This window comes from Cimex lectularius, unplaced genomic scaffold (assembly GCF_000648675.2).
Source record: "Cimex lectularius strain Harlan isolate CLEC.00 unplaced genomic scaffold, Clec_2.1 scaffold176, whole genome shotgun sequence".
NCBI lineage: Eukaryota > Metazoa > Arthropoda > Insecta > Hemiptera > Cimicidae > Cimex > Cimex lectularius.
In genome coordinates this window covers 158,624-182,287 of record NW_019392891.1, presented here as the reverse complement: position 1 = coordinate 182,287, position 23,664 = coordinate 158,624, and the positions used below count along the sequence as shown (strand labels likewise).

The 23,664-nt window shown below is 35.6% G+C and overlaps 2 protein-coding genes and 1 long non-coding RNA gene across 6 annotated transcripts in view; 1 reads left to right on the top strand and 2 right to left on the bottom strand.

Moving 5' to 3' along the window:
• Nucleotides 1–18,807, bottom strand: part of LOC106674049 — a 33,282-nt gene extending 14,475 nt beyond the window's left edge. For all 4 annotated transcript variants that reach the window (XM_014406490.2, XM_024229105.1, XM_024229106.1 and 1 more), the window contains exon 1: nt 18,707–18,807. In XM_014406490.2, coding sequence (XP_014261976.2) covers nt 18,707–18,795 — 89 coding nt within the window. In that variant the 5' untranslated portion in view covers nt 18,796–18,807. The remainder of the gene's footprint in view (nt 1–18,706) is intronic.
• LOC106674057 lies at nt 12,111–13,057 on the bottom strand. The gene is made up of 3 exons (XR_001341453.2): nt 12,865–13,057; nt 12,695–12,791; nt 12,111–12,612 (listed from the first exon to the last, which is right to left on the bottom strand). It is a non-coding gene; the product is annotated as an uncharacterized LOC106674057 (long non-coding RNA).
• A 2-nt stretch (nt 18,808–18,809) lies between the features above and the next one.
• LOC106674051 (tubulin alpha-1A chain) overlaps nt 18,810–23,664 on the top strand; it is a 64,443-nt gene continuing 59,588 nt past the window's right edge. Inside the window, exon 1 of the mRNA XM_014406492.1 lies at nt 18,810–18,891. Coding sequence (XP_014261978.1) covers nt 18,889–18,891 — 3 coding nt within the window. The 5' untranslated portion in view covers nt 18,810–18,888. The remainder of the gene's footprint in view (nt 18,892–23,664) is intronic.

Here is a 23,664-nt window from a genome sequence, read left to right as displayed (position 1 = left end):
TTCTTTCGACTTCAGTTTTGATATATTTACATATCTCTTAGCTTCATACCTGGAATATTTGTCCAGCATTTGTGTTTTTCTCTCCTAATCCATTTTTACAGATCCAATTTAAGCAACACACTCTGGAGTTGTGGTCCCGTGGGTGAGAGGTTTTCCTTTTTTTTGGCTAGTTGGTCAACCATGTTCATTTCCTTCTATGCCTTCCTGTCAGATAGAGCTTTTCTCATTAAATAACAAAGTTGTATAATAAAAAATCACAAATGTCTTATTTGTTATCTTCCGTTCTAATTTATTTAAACAGAAGACGTTTGTGTCGTCAAGTGTAGTTTATACGATTTCAAACCCTTGTAATGTTTCCTGTAAATCGGTTTTTCATTTGAAAGTTATAATTTTTTGGATTTTCAAAATCGCGGGCTGCCAAATGTAATTTTGACGTAGCGACCGAGCGACTTAGCGAAGTAAGTTAAAATAGTTTAGTAAGGAACAAAGTCGATATTCGTTTTACGCATCCCTAAATACCCCTGAATATAAATTTTTAGTTTGATTTTAACCCTTTAAACTACACGCAATGAAATAACTTTTGCCTACGTAATTAAATTAAAACCGGAGATTTAAAATCAAAAGTTTGTAGTGTTTTTGTTGATTTCGTTCTTATTTTTCTCACTTGTTATGAAATAAAATAAGGTTGAAAGCAAATAATTAAGCTTTACAACGATTGTCATAATGCTAGATTTGGGTAAAATCCAGAAATTTATGAATTTTTAAGTGGAACACAGGTCATCGCAGACAAATTAATTAATTGGAATCCAGCCAAAAAAGTCTATTTTTCGTTTGCGATGAAATTTCTATTTTCTTATCCTAAATTTAAAAAACCAACTGATATATAACGTTGAAATATATGCACAACAAAGGCAGAAAACCATATTAAAAAAGACTTTTTTCACGACTCCTTGGGATCATTAGCAAAAAAATAAGATTTCTAGTAGGTTCCTAATATTTTTTGACCTAGTATTACCAGAAAAAAAGTTTCATTAAAGTCGGTGATTGGACCATTGCTAAGGGTCCGTCTAATCTCGCTCGTTACACGACACATCATCAACATGGGTTCTTCCATTCACAGACTAAAGCACTTACATCCATTCAACTGCAAAAACCCAGTATCGAAGCATAATGTGAAATTTTTTCATAAGTTTCCAATATAGATTTAAATTTATTTTCAGGAAAACATATTAGATATTAACTTCCGATCCCTAATGCAAAATATAAATAAAATTTGTGCTTGTTATTGGTCAACCATAACACAGGTCGAAGGTAAGACATTTTGATAACTTTCCTGAGAGGGATAGTAACGCTGAATTTATTTTATTATTTGATATAGACTAAGTTGTACTTTTAAATCCAATTCAACAAGTTTTCACTAACTGCTGTTTGTTTCCCAGAGTGGTTCGAAGGATGGCAATAAAACCCTGCCGGGGGGTCGCGTGAAGCGTTTCCAAATAGATAGGATGCAATTGGAGAAGGGTTGGACGGCTCGTGAGCCTTGACATTGGAAAAGAAATGATATCAGAATCGATGGGATCTGTACAAGGCACCGACTTTGAATGGACACGTGGATTCCATGCACGTGGGAGGATTTAAACATTTTCGAGATCCTTAGATTTTTTCGCCCTGAAGAAAAGAACTGTTGATACTGTTCCGTGAGAAACCAAGAATAAAAAGTACTTTTGTAAATTCATTTGAAGGTCAAATAAGTTTAGGAAGTTCAAATTTAATCGTCTGACCTTTTTTAACCTATCCAGCCGAGGCTTTACAGAAATGTTCGCGTCGGTCACACTGATCTATTAAAATTTTTAAATTTATTTATTGCTATCTGTACAGATATGGTATGGTCATAAGGATACAAAGAAGCGGGGTTTGTGATGCCCGGGTACTGCAGCCTTCTGACTTGTTGTACCTTCTTAGTTACTTAGTTCAGTGCAATAGACTCAATCCTTCTTCTTAGAAGTATCAGGTCATTGTCTATCGCTGCTACAGATTCCCTAAGATTTTTTCGTATGTTAGGTTAAATCTGCATAGAGCTGATGCTTCGCATTCGAAGCTGATATGGTTGGATGTTGTGGATGGATAGAATGGACATGTATGCACAACATATCACAATATCTAGAAAAATGGAAAAAAACAACACATTTATGGCTAAACAACATCAAAAACCAATCCCACAGCATTGGCCACACACCACTTTGAAAACCAACACTATTTTGATTTTGAAAAAATACAAATACAAAACACGGAAAAAATAGAAAAACAACCTTCTAGAAATGGTTTACATTAACAGAGCCTTGTGGCTCAGTATTAATGACAGAATAGATGATCATAAAGCAAATAAACTATTAAACTTTCCAATATTGAATGCCGAATCACAAATCCAATCCAGATAACCCCCCATTCTTGACTTTCTTTGAGTTAAATAAAACCGCGTATGATCAAAGAAATTTGCCCAGATTTCCCGCGTCCCCTTGTCACAAATTCGCTTTTCACACTTTCAATATGACACCACAATAATAGCACCATATGAGTATGAAATACTTGGTCCAAAATTTACAATTTACATCTTAAATTGTATTTTATACAATCAAGATATGTTTTGTAATGTACCAGGCCCTGAAGATGACCGGAATAAAGTTCGAAACGCGGGGGGGGAAGGTGTTTTTCTAAACTATCTCATTCTTGACCGCTCCTCACGACATCAACAAATTACCTATTGTTATTCTTATAGACTCCCAGGATAAAGTATTTTCTCTCTTTCACTTAACTGGCATCTGAGAAAACATCTACAACATGGCCATATACAATGATGATCCCGTTTATAAATTATGCAATTAGGAGGAATAAACAGCCACCCGTATCATCATCGAATGCAAAGCAACTGCTGAATGGAGACGAAGAAGGATCCAAAGAAAACCCAGAGAATTGCTGTACCGACAGTCAATAACCTAGTACTATTTAGGAAAAGGATCGAGTCGATTGTACTGAACTAAGGAACTAGAAAAGTATTAGCTAGAAGCTTGCTTGGGGAACATAAACCCACTTTTTAGTATCCATCATCATCAGACCATAAATGTTATAAAGGTACACGTAAACGGAATGAACAAAGGGAAACAAATGTTAGCTACGTTAAATTCTCGATACGGATTGGTCTGAATTTAAACATAGTTTAATATTTCTTACATGTTTCGAGACGATGTTTTTTGAAAATTGATTTATTTGTACAGGACCTGAGGGATAATCGCCTCTACCGCTTTATCCAAACACGAGTCGCCTAATAAAAAGAGGCGGACACGAAGCACGCAGTATCGAGTCTTGATACAACTTGCAACGATCCGGCTCACGCACTTTGACGAAGCGTCGAACTTGAAACACGGAAGCTAAGCACGCCGCGCCGTCCTAAACGTTATCTCTAGTAAAATAAAGCGTTTATAAACGTTCGAATTTTTTTTGTAAGTTTAAGAAGTTCAAGTTGAGGATTGATGATAGTGATGAGGATAGTAGGAAGAGAGGTTTGTGCTCTCCAGGCACTGCATTTAACCGTTCCAATCTTAACGGACTACAAACCCCCAAAATCTGAAATTCTTCGACAATAGTTAATGCTCCATTTTATGTCTCTACCGACATAAAATCCCATTCTATCCGATCTTGCCCAAAACCGTTACAAAAATTTTCATTCTCAATTAGACGGTCAAACTCCTTAATTCGCGATTTACCCTCCTCAACATTACTCGCCAATCCTTGTCGGAAGCAACGTTGGCTAACATCGGCAAAGAATAATTGCCAAATGATCTCCACCCAGCTGATGAACTCACGGCTCTCTTGATGGACGGCGTTCATGCCTTACACATGAACACTCTTCAAGGTCTTGAAGAAGAAAGCAAATTCAGTTGGTACTGCCAAGCTTTCGACTTATTTTAAGGTCATCATCAGGGCAAAAAATCTTAAATATGTCTTCAGGAACTCCAGCCTTCTGGCTTATTCCTAGGTTCTTAGTTCAGTGCAATAGACTCAACCCTTCTCCTTAGAAATATCAGGCCATGGACTATCGCTGATACATTTTGATTTCCTCAGATTTTTTCGTACGTTAGGTTAAATCTCCATTGAGCTGATGCTTCGCATTCGAAGCTGATATGGTTGGCTGTTTCTTCCTCCTCATAACATAATCTGCAAATGGGATTATCATTGTATATGCCCATGTTATGTACATTAGATGTTTTCTCAGATGCCAGTGACCGGTTAATAGTCCTATAACTCCTCTGACTCTGGCCTTCTCCAATTTCAGCAGTGACATTGCCAGTCTTGGTTGTTAGCATAAGGGGTTGTTTTAGCATAAGTTTACTGTGTTTAGTGCCGCTAGGGTTTATCCAATTCTCCTTTTGTTTTATTTGGATCCATTCGGTGATGGACGATTCTGTTTTTGTTCTTGCTATCCCAAGCTAGGTTCGGGCCTATATGGCCTTCCAGTTACTCCTCTGGCCAGTATGTCTGCTTATTCGTTACCCAAAATTCCTTTGTGCTCTGGAACCCAAGGTTTCATCATGTTGGTGTTTCCCCAGGTTTTGGAGATTTTGGATGTATTCACTGACTATTTTTGATGTGATTTTTACTTTTTGCTTAATAGCTGCTTGGCTATCGGATCTCATGAGGATTTTTTTGCCAGTGTAACCTCTTAAGATTTTCTATGGCACAAGCGTCGATGGCATGTATTTCTGCTTGAAAGACCGAAGTGGACTTCTCTGACAAGTTTGATTGTTCATATCTTGCGCCTATACAAAAAAAACATCCGATCCGGTTCCTTCGTTTGTTTTCGAGCCGTTTGTATACCATATCATTGTATTTGATTCTCTCATGAGTTCTTCCTCTCCTTTGTACTCTGTTGCAGTTGAGGATTACTATAAATTCAAACAGACTTGAAAAGTCGTTTTTGATTTATTTCAATCCTGAACCCGATACTCGGAATCTGCAGTTTGAACGGTGGAAAAATACTAGTTATAAATGTAAGAACATAAAATGGTAGAAACGGACATTAACAGGTCACGGATGGCGAGATTAATGCGCAGTCCGTTATAGCACTAATTCTCTTTGAGTTAATTACTTAAAACCAGTGTGCAACGGTTTTTCTTAAATAGAAATTATCCTAGGAGCTTAGGGTATTCTTCCGTGCTTATCTGCTTTGTTATTCCGGGCAAATATTTGCAGTCTGTCGGTTCATGCTCCGTGAGAAAGATCGCATGTCTGGCTAATGACCCGGGCTACCTGGCGAACTGGCAACTGAAAGCGACGTCGCCCTTTTCTCTATTTTATCCAAATCGTAATCGGCGTTTATAAGCACGGGCTTCTTCGGGGAAATATTTTCGGCACGACAGATGTCCAGGGGACAATTCCGCTTTCTCTTCCGCAAAAAAAAGTCGAACTAGACTTCTAGAATAAAGACAAATTCTGATGTCACAAAGGAAAAATCAGTCAATCTGTTAATTGATTAATTGTAAAAATGACCACAAGCTATTAATTACATTATAAATTAGAATTTACTATTACGCCTGGTAGGAAATTCAAAAGATGGCCCAATTCCTTATCCGAACAGGCTTGAAGTCGCCAGTTTCATGTGGGCCAATTAAGAAAGTAATCTAATAATTGTTATGACCAACCAACAAACATGCACTTTATTGGTTAATTGTTCCACAGAGTTGATTAACAAAAGGTTATCGTCTGATTGAGAAGTTTCTTAATTGACGCCAACGCTCTGATGAAAATCATAAAGAATACCAAAAAACGACCACCGAAGGAATGAAATGAAAATATTTTTAGATTTTATTTTTTGTAGAGTGTATTGGCCGTTTCCGATCATTTTAATCTAATAATAATTTTAATTTAGCGGATTTATGAAATTTACTGCTTTGTTGATATCGGTTGTTTAGTAACAAATCCTCTTGTTTAAAAATACTCAACCGCCAGCCAAATTCTACGTTTGTTTAAAATTTTCTTTTCTTCTTAATGCTTAATAACAATAGCGAGATTTCTTATTAAAGTGAAAAAGCAGAAAGATTTCTTCTTGAAGTGGACCCGCAGCTTGGGCCTTTCATCCTGGTCTATCCACAGTGGTTTGGTTTGTTATGACCTAGTCTTGATCTTATCAACTTTGATCCAAAAGAATTACTTGAGCTTTAAGATAAGAAGTTAGTTTATTGAAATGTAACCTTAATCTATTGTATCATGGGTGGTTTGGATTAGAAAGCTTAAGAATTGTTAGAAATGATAGTTATAGGATGATGATATTGTAACTGAAATTTTTTATGTTTCGTCAGAAGTTGAGATAGTTTGGTTTAGAAATGGTGAGAGATGGTTAATGCTGGTCTACGATGTCTACAGACCAGATATAAACTTTGGGCTTAGGATTTTGAGAGAAGTCTAGTTTCGTGGAAGGTTATCGATAAACTTTAAGTGATAGGTTAGGGAATGTTAGTCATTAGATTTTGATGATGAGAATACTAGGAAGCTGTGGTTTGGTGTTTCCCAATCTCTGCACCCTTCTAGCTACAGAGATACTGTGGTTTAGATATGGTGAGAGAAGGTTACTGATGGCCAACGATGTCTAAAGACCAGATATAAACTTTGGTCTTGGGATTTTGAGGGAAATCTAGTTTTGTGGATGTTAGAGTTATCAATAAACGGTAAGTGGTGGGTTAAGTAATGTTAGTCACTAGATGTTGATGTTGATGATGAGAATTCTAGGAAGTTGTGGTTTGGTGTTTCCCAATCACTGCACCCTTCTAGCTACAGAGATAATGTGGTTTAGATATGGTGAGAGATGGTTACTGATGGCCAACGATGTCTACAGACCAGATATAAACTTTGGTCTTGGGATTTTGAGGGAAGTCTAGTTTTGAGGATTGTTAGAGTTATCAATAAACGTTAATTGATGGGTTAAGGAATGTTAGTCACTAGATGTTGATGTTGATGATGAGAATACTAGGAAGTTGCGGTTTAGTGTTTCTCAATCATTGCACCCTTCCAGCTCAGTGTATTTCATTTTTACAGGGTTGATTTACCTTGATTAACAACATGCACTTTATTGGCAAAATGTTCCACATAGTTGATTAACGAAAGGTTATCGTCTGATTGAGAAGTTTCTTAATTTAAGTCAACGCTCTGATGAAAGACATAAAGAATATCACTGAAGAAGGTCATATCGAAGGAAGCTCCAAGTTGTGGGCACTCTTCATCCTACGTCCCAGCCAAAAACCGGTTCCAAACTTGGTTAGAAAAGAACGGTTTGGCACAAAGTTACAACTTAAACCAAATGACTGGTGGCAAATAGATAACCAGATAAGGATGATGAGGTCAGTAGGATGATTACTAGAACTCAGGCGTTAGGTATTCCACAAGCACTACGCCTTTTGGCTTATTGTACTTTTCCAGTCTTTAGTTTTGAAACGATCCTTCTTTTTAATAATTAGAATTTTATTTTTAAGACTTGTTGCTACAATTCATTTTGATGGCCATCTAAGCAACGTAGGTTATGTTTGAGCAGGAGTTTCATCCTCTTCATTGCATAACCTACAAATGGGGTTGAATGACCTATGGTGTGTTTTCTCAAATGAAAGGTGAATTTTAAGATCAATTTTCATCTTGCCTTGCTGTAGCACTGTGTTTGCCAGGTTTGCCCAGAGTTCTTTAACCATGATTTTACTTTTTCTGACATATCTAAAAGTACGTTTTGTTTTGTGTGGATCTATTCTAAGTTGGAAGAGTACTTACTTAATCTTGTTATCTCAAAGGTTCTGGGTCTAGCAGATCCTCCTCTGGTTTGTCAACTTGTTCGTTACCTTAAACTCGTTGGAACCCCAACCATTGATAGAATAATTATTCTTTCTAAGGTCTTGGCTGAGATAAAAAAAGTCAGTACCACGCGCGGGATTCGAACCCACAACCTTCGGCTAAATACGCCGTTGCTCTACCACTCGAGCTATCGTGACTACGATCCTCTCGGACGCCAACTCTCACGATAGCTCGAGTGGTTAAGTAGCGGTGTATTTAGCCGAAAGTCGTGGGTTCGAATCCAGCTCATGACACTGTCTTTTTTATCTCGACCAAGACCTTAGAAAGAATAATTAATTGATTGAAAGATATATTATGACATATATTCCGAAAGAATGTAGATAAAATATAGATAAGAAGGAAACATCAAGAAGAAACAAAGATTGTAAAAATTTTAAAATCAGTATGCCTTCTATTGTATTTATCAGATTAACAGTGAATAATTATTGATTTTTTATGTTGCATTTTTCATTCTATTAAACGTTGCTGATATATTAACCTCTTCCTTTTCTTATACCTTTCATAAGCTTTTTCAAGAAATCGACTATCGGGTGGAATAATGGGAACGGCTTGTGCAAAGGAGGTTCTTTAAAAATGATTGATAAACCAGAGTTAATCTATCACCTCGGTGTCGCTAATTATTCTTTCAGGTTGGAAAGGAAATGATTGATGCAAGCCGGCCAGTGCGGGCGCGAGACGGCACGGATCGATATTTGATGAAGACACTTTGTATCGAGGGCAGTGTACTTGGCGGAAAAAAATTCATTTCGACATATTAAAATTTACATAAAAAGTTCTCTTTGAAGAGACCATTTTATTAGCATACAGTCGATGTCTCATAGCACGATTAGCCGGTTAACATAAAATTACAGCAGAAAACTCAGAATAAATGAAAAACCTGACGAACTTAATATAACGTTAATTAGTTAATTTTGGTTTTTAGGTAGTCATTTCATTTAAAAATTGTTTTTCTTTATTTTTGATTAAATAGTCCTTTCAGCCCCCATTGCACTTTGAGGTACGATGAGGTAGTCGATGTTCCACCATCAGCGCTCATTCACTCAAACTCATAAGTACATACACACCGTACATAATAATTATAAATAATATTTACAAATGGTGACCCCCCTGCCACGGGTCCCCTAACAACCAACTCTCGTGCCCAAGAACTGTCTTTATGTCGGGTGCCTACTCGCTCCCTGTTAGGAGCAAGCCGTAGCATTCCTCGTCCAGGTTTGACACGCCAAGCAACCTTTTTCAACAAGCGCCCTAAAAGTAGATGTTCTTGTGTCAGTCGGGTATGGTCTATCCTTAAACAGGCGCTCACCACCTTCCTTGCGTTTCAGACCGTCGGTGGCCATCGCTCAGTCATGCTCTTCGGACGATCCGACCTATTGACACTGCGTGTTATTTTATTGCGTTCTTTACTGTTCTAAATCGTCACTGAGCTGGATCGCGGAGGTTATGTCTGAAGCCTAGACGTTCCAGTTTTGACCGTCTCGTCTGCACATTCGTTGCTTTCCAGTCCAAAGTTTTCGGGTACCCAGACAACTACCATTGTTTTACCAAGGCGCTCCAACTCAGCTTTAATAATGTGGTTCTATTTTCTATGAATTTTACGCCAGGTTATAAACTGATTTTAATGAGGATTATTGTAGATAATAATTTATCTAGTATTACCATCAGCAGTTAATAAATTTAAAAAAAGTCACACTTTTCTTATTTTTATGAATATTGCATAAAGGTTAAGAAAGTAATTGGTAGGTAGTGGTGACTAGTCATTATTTTAGTATCGCATGCTACAAAACAATTGACCAACTAACTACAAACCGACCGATTCTTATATTATTTATTTATACGGCACATATCCCACTTAAACGTTATCAATGACTCCGGGTGGAAAATTCATGTTTGATGTTTTTTTAAGATTAGACATTTGAATTTGAAATACTTGAATTAATTAGTTTTTGTACAACGAGAATGATATATTATTAACAAGCATTGTTCTTGTTCTAATTCGGTCAAGACCAGGATACAAATGAATTTTTACTAAAGGAAAAAGTAGACAAATAGGCCTGAGGACTCTAAGCACAGAACCTATAACTGGATTAGCATAATCAAACATAGATCCTACGTCTTAGAAAAGAAAAAAAATATGGAAAAGCTATAGAGGTGCGAGACAGTAAAATCATGGTTAAAGAAGCTTCACAAGTACAGACAAGGAAAACTGATACCGTTCACTAACATCTGAGAAAATGTAGGTTGAGATGGAGCGGCGTATTGAGCCGAAGGTCGTGGGTTCGAATCCCCATCATTAGTTTTTTCATTTCAACCAAAACTTTACATAAAAAGAATAATTAACTGATTACAAAGTAGATTTTTTACATCAAAATCTTATTCAATTTGAAGATTGGTCTTCCGTTTCACCTGGCTATTTGGTAAGAAATCGTCAGTGACGATTGTTGTAGTTTTATTGTTTTATATAATTTAATTGACCAAATACCAAAACGCATCAGAGAGACAAATCCAGCTAGGTCTGAGATAATCGGTAAGGACTAAAACTTTATAAAGCTCTTCAGCTTCTCGGGCAGTGAGAAATGACCCCAAAAAATCTTAGTGAGAAAAGACCTTAAAGAAATGACAGTGCGAAAGGCCTCAACGAAAATTTTCACTTAATAAGAAAAAGCACCATCGAGACGAGACGTCTTAGTTAATTAAAAGATCTAAAAAATAAACTGTCGGTTAGTGAAAAAAACTTCAACGGAACATATGGAAAAGCTATAGAGGTCCCAGACGGTAAAATCATGATTAAAGAAGCTTCACAAGTACAGACTGGGAAAACTGATACCGTTCACTAGCATCTGAGAAAATGTAGGTTGAGACGGAGCGGTGTATTGAGCCGAACATCGTGGGTTCGAATCCCGTTCGTGACATTAGCTTTTTCATTTCAACCAAAACTTTACATAAAAAGAATAATTAATTGATTACAAAGTAGATTTTTACATCAAAATCTTATTCAATTTGAAGATTGGTCTTCCGTTTCACCTGGCTATTTGGTAAGAAATCGTCAGTGACGATTGTTGTAGTTTTATTGTTTTATATAATTTAATTGGCCAAATACCAAAACGCATCAGAGAGACAAAACCTGCTACATCTAAGATAATCGGTAAGGACCAAAACTTTATCAGACTGAAGAGAACTTCTCGGGCAGTGAGAAATGACCCCAAAAAATCTTAGTGAGAAAAGACCTTAAAGAAATGACAGTGTGAAAGGCCCCGACGAAAATTTTCAGTTAGTAAGAAAAAGCCCCATCGAGACGTCTTAGTTAATTATAAAGATCTAAAAAAAAAACTCTCGTTAGTGAAAAAAATACCTCAACGAAACATATGGAAAAGCTATAGAGGTGCGAGACAATAAAATCATGGTTAAAGAAGCTTCACAAGTACAGACAGGGAAAACTGATACCGTCCACTAGCATCTGAGAAAATGTAGGTTGAGATGGAGCGACGTATTGAGCCGAAGATCGTAGGTTCGAATCCCGTCCGTGACATTAGCTTTTTCATTTCAACCAAAACTTTATATAAAAAGATTAATTAATTGAAAGGAGTAATTTGTTCAATCAGATCACTAAATAAATGGATACAATATGGTATATTCAACCCTATAGAAAAATGGTTTATCACCCAATGACATGAGGAAATTTTAATTTACAAAATTTAAACATGCTAGACACACAACTTCCAATGATTACGACATATAATTTTTTTATACACATTTTTTTAAAATCTTTGTCTAAAGTGATTTCAAGCCTTTGAAAAGAACATTGAGATGACTAACTTATTCGATTGAAGGCATGTTAATCGGGTTTTAAGCTTATCAAAAGAAAATAAAGAAACCCTCGGGGAAAGTGATAAAAGATCAATAAAGGATGATAAAACTGCAGATCGTCGGGTGGTAAAATCATGAATTGCTGCAATGGTGAGTCATCGATAAGATAGTGGGCTGGTTTTTATTGCTGTTATAAAACCAAGTCGCCGGTTTAACTATTTCACTTAGGTGAAAACGAAAATGGAAAGTTGCACTTGCGTTGATTTCTCAGGAAGGAAAACTGATCAGGATGGCTTTTCTGTGCCACCCGTTGAATTTATCATGCAAATATAAACCAGTTTTGCGATAACATTCACTATAGAGGTCAAATAAAATAAAAGTGAAAAGTCGAGAAAAATCATTTATGTTACTTAAATTCGACAATGCGCAATTTTGAATCCCATGAAATCTTAAAATTTTTGTTAAGATTGCAAATTTGGTTAAAGAAAAGAGGAAATTTTTGTAAGATTTACGTTCTTTCTTCGTCAACCTATTTCTGAAGAGTGCAAAGACGGTTCGATCATTTCCGAACGACGTGGTCCGCTTGTTCCAGACGAGTGTCACGGTCAGACGGGTTTGGCCATTATTTTCACCGTCTTCGGCGGATCTCGCTCCCTTTCGTCTTTTTTTGAACGTTTTCAGGGACGAAACTGATGTCAAGTGTTCAACAACACGGCTGATAGAACACAGAGATTATGCACGAATTTGTTATGCCGCGTCGATAATTTTTATGAGTCGGCCGACTTCGATCAGGTCTGCCTATACTCCACCAGACTGGTCTTTCGTCATTTCGCACTTTTACTCACCAGCGAAGTTGGCGAAATGATGTTTGATATGTAAAACCAGCGAAAATAGACAAACAGGATGATCGAAAACAACCTAGAACTCAAGAAAGAATCTACAAATAATATTTTTCGATTTTGGTGCGTTCTGATTATCCTAGTCTGAAGAAATTACACACTTTATTTATAGTTATTAGAAAATCATGAAAGTCGTGGTTAGGCATGATGATTAGAAATAGTCTCACTTCCAAGTTACATCTCACATAACATGAAAATCTGTAAAATAAAAATTTCTTTACTTGCGAGGTCACATATTTGACATACTTGGCATATGCCGTCATGATTTTACCTTACTGGTCAATCAGTTGCGTTTCATGATTTCGTCATAGATGTAGAACTGTGTGCTTTTTTTATGTGTACTTTATGTTTTATCTACTTAGCAAAAATGGGAAGATAGGCGAACCGAGATGATGCAAATGACCCTAAAAATGTACATCATGCATGATCTATTTTTAAAAAAGGGATACCGAAGTCATCTGTTTGACATTCAAAGGTAATTCATAATTCCTACGTATGATTGTTCATGAGATTTTTTTAAACTAAATAATAAAAAATTCTATAAAATTATTTTCCAACAAAGTTGACATGCTAAATCATGGTCTTATGCCATCTTACAGTAATTAAGGCAGTAATATAAGCATCTAGAATAGGCAAATCAGTGCGGACTCATCCCAGTGAAGTTGGAAAAATGACAGTCGCCTGATAGAACAAATGATGATGGTGACGATGGAAACTACGAAGTGGGGTTTTTGCTCCCCAAGCAATGCAGCCTTCTGGCTTGTAGTTTCCTAGTTCTTTGGTTCAGTGTAGTCGACTTAATCGTTCTTCTAAGAGGTACTAGGCTGCAGTTCCAACTGTACTTTGCTGCGACGACGGGTGGTATAATGTGGTTAAGGCTCGGGGCCCTGAAAAGGGGACCTCGTGTCCTCATCCACGTCCCTTTCTCAATCCGCGTTCCTTCATCCTTTCCTGGGACCCCACCCAACATTTGGCTACAAGGGGAGTGTCCGAGGAGAAAATAATGGTGCAGCCCTGAGGGCGTGGCAACCTCTCTAAAGCATAAGCTGTACTCAAGCTGTACTCGTGTCGGCCTCGAGTCGGCATGGGCAGCCTTGTCAGAGGCACACGAGGGATAGGGTACCAGATCCTGTCTGCATAGACGGGGAAGGGTGCATAACCATCTGTACTACGGGGTAACAGAAATGTTCCAAAATCCAGCCCCTGTTACACTGAGAATGGATTCGTAGAGGTACGTGGGGACGTCTCTGGCGGGAACTTAGAGAAGAGGCTGTCTTCTACCTGTGACCTTCGCACGAAACTTGCATATGACTACCGTTGTACACCCGGCCTCACGGGATACGGTGGATCGGACGGCAGCGTACAAGCGTTGAGGACGATATGATTATGCTGAAAAGTCCCTCGAATGTGTGAGTAGTGGCGGATGGGAACGGGCATTGAATCGATTGCTCTTACTCGAGTATGCTTTGCACGTAGGTGTAGGCTGAGCTCGATTGGAGGCTTTTACCGTAGGTGGTACTCCTCTAGGTGGTGGTCAGCAATTCCACTTTAAACAAAACCGCGGCCGGAGCGGATCCGGTAGTTTCTACGCTATGGAAGCCCCTCTACTCTGAGAGGTAGAGTAGCCGTCTCTACCTAGGGAGTGCGCGAGAGACCATTCTGATGTATTTCAGCTTAGGTAGCTCTATGCGGCATACGGTCTGATGCTTAATGCAGACCCGACAATTCGTAACGGGCAAGCGGGGAGCGAGGTTGTCTTGGCCCTTCGGGTCTGAGCTGCCTCTAAACCAATGCTGCTGCAGTAACACCATTCTGTCGTATGTGTAGGTGCGTCAGCTCTCATCTTGAGAATCAAAACGTCCGATAAGGCCAAATAGGCTAGGTGCGGACGTTAAAGATCCTCATTGTCCTTTTAAGGACGACCGAGTATACGAGAAAGCATGTACTTTGCTGCAGTTCCGTTCCCTGAGTTTTCTTTTTATCCGCATTCGATGATGATAAGTGTGAGACTATCTTCCTTCTCATTGCATAAACTACCAATGGGATCATCAATGAATGTGACCATGTTGTTTAGATATTTTCTCAAATGCCAGTGACCCGTACATAGCCGTATCACTCCTCCCAGCTTTCTCTGATCGACCAAACTAGCAAGAATAGATAAAACAGGAAAAGCGAAAACGATCATATTGCACGTTCATCACTTACAATTCGTACCGACCACCACCCTTATCCACGAGAATATTATACTTTCATTTTATATTAGATACAACATAAATTTGGAAGTGAGGTTATTTCTGATCACCCTGATCTCTCTATCCAATAGTTTGGTCTGCAACTCCTCTCAGGATTTTGTCATAAAACTGCAAAGAAAATATGCTAATCAGAATGACCTGAACGCATGAAATACGAACTAGTGTTATTTTTAGATTCCTTCTTGACTGCTAGACGATGTGTTATGCAGTCTGGTCATTTCCGATTGTATTGTTTTGTCTGTTCTTAAAGATAAAGACCTAAGCAAATAAAACATAAAGTACATATAAAAATAATAACACTAGGCTCTACAAGTAATATGGCTAAGTCAGGAAACACATTTGATTGACCAGTAAGTTAAAATCACAATGGCATAAGACCAGTATATCAATTGTATGACTCCGAAAGTAGAGAATGTTTTATTTTGCACAATTTCATATTATGTGACATCTAACGTGGATGTAAGGGTATTGTCTGATCAACATGGTCTGCCTAATCTGTCTGCCTAAATGTTAGGGTGAGTAGGTAGATCAGCCGTGTAGATTGTGAAGAGGAGGGGAGCGAGGCCGCTCCCCTGTGGAACACTTGCGAGAATCGGGTAAATAAAGGGGAAAGAAATGTTTTGGATGGTTTGGAAGTGACGGTCAGTAAGGTAAGATTTTAGTATCAAGAAAAGGGTAGATGGTAGGATGTTCTTGAGCATCCACAGAAGCCCCGGGTGCCATACCCTATCAAATGCCTGAGATATGTCCTTTCCGTTCGAAGGCAGTGGCAATTGAAGCTACCACGAGATCAGCTTGATGGATAGTTGAGTGGCAACTCTGAAGAGGTGCCAACAGGCTCGAGCTTTAGTGTTATAAGTTGTCTTAAATATAGTGACAGATTATAAGGTGAAGTTGGTCCGTTGTGTGCCATGTATGTAGTCGACTGCAAGATGCTTTGTTGTATAAAGTTAGTTAGTTGTTCTACGCCGTCGTCCAATTGCTCTGATGTCTTTAATTTGTCTTCAAGAGATCTTAAAAAAGGTTCCCAATTAACTGGTCCGTTTATTAAAGTAGGTCAAGGTAGATTTATTTTTGGGTGAATATAAAGAGCTGTGGTATGAAGAAAGATCGTCTAAGGAATAAACCTTTAACGTAAGGCTAGGAGATAGACTTGGAATTTGGTCGTTTTCTATCATCCTATTTTGTCTATTCTTTGACAGGTTGGGCTTTTGAAGAGCGAGAAATGACGGACAGATCAAACCGGCGGATATAGGCTGATCCAGATGAATTCTGATCTAGATACAAGAAGATAAGCCTTAACGGTTTATTTTGATTTTATTCTGTGATTGAAACCTTCATATCGTAATGTCATAAAATCAGCAGGTATAGGCGGATGATAGGAAAAGACAACAAACTACAGGTCCACACCAGTCAGACCTAAAATCTTACAATATCATCAAAAATTTCTTGTGAATTTGTTTAAATGGTAGTATTTAAAGTAAATATTGATTAAAAATTATTATTTTAATTATAAGAAAGACAATATGTCTTAAAAAATGTCCATTTACATATTAAAAAGTATCTTTCAATTAATTAAGGTTTTTAGTTGAGATAAAAAGTCAGTGTCACGAGCGGGATTCGAACCCACGACCTTCGGCTAGATACGCCGCTACTCTACCACCTGAGCTATCGTGACTTCGATCCACTCGGACACCAAGTTTCCATCTCAACCTACCTTTTCGAATTTTCCCTCCTTTTTGCCAATTTTCACACGACATTTGAAAAAGGTAGGTTGAGATGGGAAGTTAGTGTCCGAGAGGATCGAAGTCAATATAGCTCAACTGGTAGAGCAGCGGCATATTGAGCCGAAGGTCGTGGGTTCGAATCCCGCTAGTGACACTGACTTTTCTATCTCAACTAAAAACCTTAATGAATTGAAAGATACTTTTTAATATGTAAATGGACTTTTTTTAAGACATATTGTTTAATTGGTCAAGCGGATCACGAAAACTGGTCAATTAAAAAGTGTAAATAAAAACCTTAAATACAAGGGAATAAACCTTAACAAAGCGATTTAACCCCCAGGATAATCAAGAATCAAAAACATGAAAAAGGACATCTTACAACAAATTCTGATCGTGGGTATACATTCACGAAACGGCTAAAAAATTTCATGTAAACATTAAACTAAAAATTTATTTTAAAAATACAAATATAATAAGACAATAAGTGTTTAAAAAAATCCGTATCACAATACAAATTATAATATAAAAATCTTAAATGAAAGGGAATAACCTGAATAAAACGATTTAACCCAGGCTTATCAGTCAATATAAAAAAAATGGAAAATGACATCTTACAACAGAAGATGATGGGTATTTACGAAAGGGGCAAACAATTTTATGCAAAAATAAGGCAAAAAATATTTTAAGAAATACACCAATCATAAATATAAAAAGACAATGTCTTTAATGTAAAAACAAAACAAAAAAATACTCAAAAACCACATTGAAAAGCTAAAAAAAATATAAATATAAAAACACAATGCGTCTTTAAAAATTCAGTTAAATAATAAATATATAATATAAAAACCTTAAATATAAGATAATAACATGGAAAAAACGATTTTACCCAGGCTTATCAAGAATGAAAAAAATGGAAAATGACATCTTACAGATGCTTATGATAAATATTTAAAATAAATTATCCTAACTTGCAAAACATTTAATGTAAAAATAAAACAAACAAAAATATTTAAAAACCACATGGAAAAGCTAAACAAAATATAAATATAAAAACACAATACGTTTTTAAAAATTCAGCTAAATAATAAATGTATAATATAAAAACCTTAAATACAAAAGAATAACATGGAAAAATGACATCTTACAACACATCCTGATGATTGGTGTAAATGCACGAAATATTTGATGTAAGATAAAACAAAAAAATTATTTTAAAAAAACCACATAGAAAAGCTAAAAAATAGAATTTTAAAAAGATAATGTCTTGAAAAAAATGCGGTACATAACATATATTATAATATAAAAACCTTAAATACCAGGGAATAATATGTAGAAAATGATATAACCCAGGATAATCGAGAATAAAAAAATAAAAATAATGGAAAATGACATATTACAACAGAAGGTGATGGGTATTTACGAAAGGTACAAAAAATTTTATACAAAAATAGGCAAAAAAATAATTTAAAAAATACACAAATCATAAATATAAAAAGGCAATAAGTCTTTCACAAAACCCGTACCATAATAAAAAATACAATAAATCCTTAAATGCAAGGGAAAAAAAGATTTAACCCTGGTTAATCAAAAATCAAAAAATGAAAAAGGGCGTCTTATATGAGAGCCTGATGATGGATGCAAATTCCCGAAACGTTAAATAATTTAATGTAAAAGTAAAACAAACAATTTATTAAAAAACACATGGAAAAGTTAAAAAATATATATATAAAAAGACAAATCTTTAAAAAAATCTATGTTACGTATTAAAAATGATCATCATATCAAAAAAATATTATGTGGATTTGTTGGTGTTTCTAATTGAATTTAAAAAGGCACTTGTTTTAAGCTTCTTGCAGGTTTTTGTTTTTATTTTACAAACCATGCATGCCACCATAATATTACTTGTTTTAAACGGTTTTAAGTTCAGTGGGGCCGGACTTTTGATCGTTTAGCAGTGCTTAAGTCCTGGAAGAATGTGAACACGCCAAGCGGAGACGGGACGACAAGGGTGCAATTACGGAAGCCGTTATTCGTAAAATGAGAATCAATCCGAACCGCTCATTCTTGGATTGTCCATGCGGATCCATGAAAGGACGCCGACAGGAAACAAATGGTAAATGGAAACGGTTTTCACCTGAAAAGCGATGTTGATGCACGGCCGGGAGCGGCGTCGAGACTGCGGAGGGGTCGGTGGAGGGGGGCGATCTGGTGGGGAGGAAGCATTTAACCGGCGGAGGCGGCGCTGCCACCCCAGACTGAACTGGTCCAGCGAGCTATCAACATTGCCGACCGCTCCTTGAAACCAAATCGGAAAAAATGGTGAGTCAACGACTATTGTTGTCTTTCCTTCGAATTTTCTACTTTGCATAACAAATCTAGTCCTAACTAGAAAATTATAATGACATGTCGAAAACTGATGTTACTGACGTCGTACTTTTCAAAACAAGAAAAATCATGGGATTTACACCCAGTATTCTAATCCTAAAAACTGTATTCGCCAACATTAGGCTTACTTTTCTCACAGTATTCCTCCAGATTACTAAGTTAAATTCTTTAATCCACCTAAAATTATACTTAAAAATACACAAACAAAAAAACATACGAACATTACTGTGACAAGGGGAACTTGGATACTCTGTTGTCAGAAATCATCTGACAGCAATTCGAACAGAAGAAAAGAAAACTCATAATTGCGTTATATTACTAACAGTTGAAAACTCATAAAATCATGGGTTTTACACGCAGCATTCTAACCTTAAAAACTATATTTGACAATATTAGGCTTACTTTTTTCACAGTATTCGTCCAGATTACTACATAAAATTCTTTCATCCAACTAAAATTATACTAAACAATACACAAACAAAAAAATCATACGAACTTTATTGTGATAACGCGAACTTGGATACTTTTGGCAGAAATCATCTGACAGCAATTCAAAAGAAGAAAAGAAACCTCATAATGGCATCATATCACTAACAGCTGACAAATCATAAAATCATGGGTTTTACACCCAGTATTTTAATCCTAAAAAAGAATATTCGCCAATATTAATTGACTTTTTTTTAAGTATTCGTCCAGATTACTATCGTACATCAAATTCTTTCATCCAACTAAAATTATACCTAGCAATACACAAACACAAACGAAAAAACATACGAACTTTACTGTGACAACGCGAACTTGGATACTTTTGTGAGAAATCATCTGACAGCATTTCAAAAGAAGAAAAGAAACCTCATAATGGCATCTTATCACTAACAGTTGACAAATCATAATATCATGGGTTTTACACCCGGTATTTTAACCCTAAAAAAGAATATTCGCCAATTTTAATTGACTTTTTTTAAGTATTCGTCTAGATTACTACATTAAATTCTTTCAGCCAACTAAAATTATACCTAAAAATACACACACAAATAAAAAAAATAAATAAAAAAAAACAAAAAACATACGAACTTTACTGTGACAATGAGAACCTGGATCCTTTTGCGAGAAATCGTCTGACAGCAATTCAAAAGAAGAAAAGAAAACTATAATTGCATTATGTTACTTACAATTGAAAACTCATAAAAATCATGAGTTTTACACGCAGTATTCTAACCTACAAAACTATATTTGACAATATTAGGCTTACTTTTTTCACAGTATTCTTCCAGATTACTACATTAAATTCTTTCATCCAACTAAAATTATACCTAACAATACACAAACACAAACGAAAAAACATACGAACTTTACTGTGACAACCCGAACTTGGATACTTTTGTCAGAAATCATCTGTCAGCAATTCAAAAGAAGAAAAGAAACCTCATAATGGCATCATATACAGTTGACAAATCATAAAATCATGGGTTTTACACGTTGTATTTTAACCCTAAAAAAAGAAAATTCTCCAATAGTAATTTACTTTGTTTAAGCATCCCTCCAGATTACTACATTAAATTCTTTCAGCCAACTAAAATTATACCTAACAACACACACACACACACACGCACGCACACACACACACACACACACACACACACACACACACGCACGCACACGCACGCACGCGCACACACACACGAACTTTACTGTGACAATGCAAACGGATACTTTTGTCAGAAATCATCTGACAGCAATTCAAAAGAAGAAAAAACCCTCATAACATCACTAACAGTCGACAACTCATAAAATAAAAACATGTTTACCAGACTTAATTTAAGAACATGTTTAAGTCCTTCTTTTTTCAGTGTGTCTCGTGAACAGATGTCAATACTTTAGGAAGTAATTCTATATGACGAATTAGACTAAGAAGGCCAGAATTTTCTTTCGAGATATTTTTATCTTGTCAGGTTTCTTCCAAATTCCCAACTTTTTATATCATAAAATGTTAATCCTGTTATAAAAGTGGTTACAATAATAGAATGGGCATTAAACATTCTATGGAATCCTTTTTTTTATTTTAACATTAAGCAAACGAAATATAAAATCTCTTGGAAGATAAACTTTTACAAGTTTTCAAAGTTTTTATCTAAAGGTTAAGTAAGATTTTTTTCTCTCGGTTTTATAAATACTGAAAAAATTGGCGATTACAGAAAAAGTTGACCCTACGTAAAAATTATGTACTTGATTTTTGAATTTCAACTATCATCATTGTAATATTATCGTTCCCTAAAAATTTAATTTTTTTGTTACACTTGTTAAAAAAATCATTACGATTTTGAAAGTTCTATTAAATAATGAATAATGAAAGTAATACAGCGTAAATAACAATCTAGTATTATGTACAACTTGGAACATAAGAAATAACAAAAAGCTTTCTTCAAAATTGCATCTGGCTTGCATTCTTCAAGTTGGAGCATTTAGAAATTTAATTTAATATTTTGAAACTTTTTGTACTTATTTACGAATCTATTTTTGACGTAAAATAGCCAACTCAAGTACAATTTGTGTTTCATGTTCAGAAAGAAGTTGTAATTGATTTTTCATTTTAATTATTTCTATTTGTTGTGTGTTTGACAAAAATCAAATTTCGGTTTGAAAACAATGGCTGTTTCTTCTGACGTTTCTTATTTGAGATGTTATTTTTGCAATTTCTGACGTTTTTCTGAGCCAATTTTCAAATCGTTTTCATAAAATCTGACATATTTATTGAACTATTAAATGAAAGGTAAAATTTAACAATAATAATATAATTTTGAACTTTAAAAAATGAAGCAAAATAATTGTTATACTGTTTAAAAGTAGAGCTTATAATAAAAAAAAATTAATAATTTTTCTAGGTTGAGTGATTTTTAGAATATATAGAATTTTGAGATGTAGAGAGGCTAATTTTCAAAGTTATTCAACCTTGCAGTTATTGTAATTTTTTGGACGATTGGATTTTTGGATAATTTTTCAGGTAAAATCTGGAATAAGACAGATTTGAAAGAAAATATGCAGTCCGTTCTTCGAGCTTTCGAGGAATTCCATTCATCAGGACATTGAAACTAATTAATTGATGATTTTACAAACACACACACACACACACACACACACACACACACACACACACATATATATATATATCAAAAAAAACTTGAAAGAAAAAAAAATCAGTTTAGCTTTTGAGAAAAACAGGGTACACTAGTAGCTTTCAATTAATTAAGGTTTTTAGTTGGGATCAAAAAGTCAGTGTCACGAGCGGGATTCGAACCCACGACCTCCGGCTAGATACGCTGTTACTCTATACCACTTGAGCGAGCTATCGTGACTTCGATCCACTCGGACACTAACTTCCCATCTCCATGGCAAGAAGGCGGGAAAATTCAAAAGGTGGGGTTGAGATGGGAAGTTAGTGTCCGAGTGGATCGAAATCACGATAGCTCAAGTGGTAGAGCAGCGGCGCATTTAGCCGAGGGTCGTGGGTTCGAATCCCGCTCGTGACACTGACTTTTTTATCGCAACTAAAAACCTTAATTAATTGAAAGATATTAATTGGTCAAAAGAAATCTTTTATTGAATTATTCAATTTTTAATTTAAAGTGTAACTGACCGGCTTGAATATTTCAATTTTTACAACAAAAAATTTGTTGATAACACCGATTTGTGAGAAAACAGTCAGCCTTTTCGACTTTCGATAAATGAATCTTCACCTGTATTTTGAAATTTAATTGATAATTTACAAAATTAATAATATATAAAAAAAGATCATGTTAAGGCAAATTTAAAAGAAAGAAATACAATCATTAGAAATATTTCTCACAATCCACTGAAAGGGATATATTAGAAAGTTTAATTAATTAATTATTAATAAAATAAATTTTAATACTAAGGCTGATTGCAATCACAGATACAAATATAAATATATATTTCCAATATTGAATCCTATTGCTTCAGTAATAATGAAATTATCTATTAAATCTGAATTAGATCAAATTCTGAGATAGAATTTATTTTCAGAAAGATTTTTATAAATATATTGTATGTAATGATTTTCGTCTCGTTTCAGAAATATCTATGTATTGTTCATATTTGCTAAAAGTGTAAATTATTAATTAATAATCAAATTTGTGTTGAAGATGGTTGTTTATCACTCGATGTCACAACGGTTTTAGATCGATTGGGCTTTATTTGATTTGATTTTCGACTGATTTGAGTTTTTGTCTATAATCAAGAACTTTTTTGGATCTGGAATCAATAATCGGTGTAATATTTAAAAAGATTCCTCATTCCTGCATATCGTACACAAAATTGATCTTAGATGTCTAATTTCTAATTAGATATAAACCTAAATCTTTAGATATTATGATTATAAAGATCTATGGTGTTTGTTTAAAAAAAGAACATTTTTAACAATTTGTCATTTTGAGCCGAGTCTTTTCAAATTGCAAACTAGAGAGGACAATAAAAGAAACCTAAAATGTTGCGGTCGGTCAAAGGTTAATCGCCGGGTAATCCAGTCGGACCTGCAGCTTATGGTTTCTCACGGGTTTGTTTCCCTCGAGCCTTTTCGATTTTATCAGAAGCCAGTGTGGTGCAGATAATTTAAAAAGAAAATTAGCCGGGCCGGATGCAATTTTGTAACTTTTACTCTACTTTTTTAAAATTATTTCTGATCATTCTGGT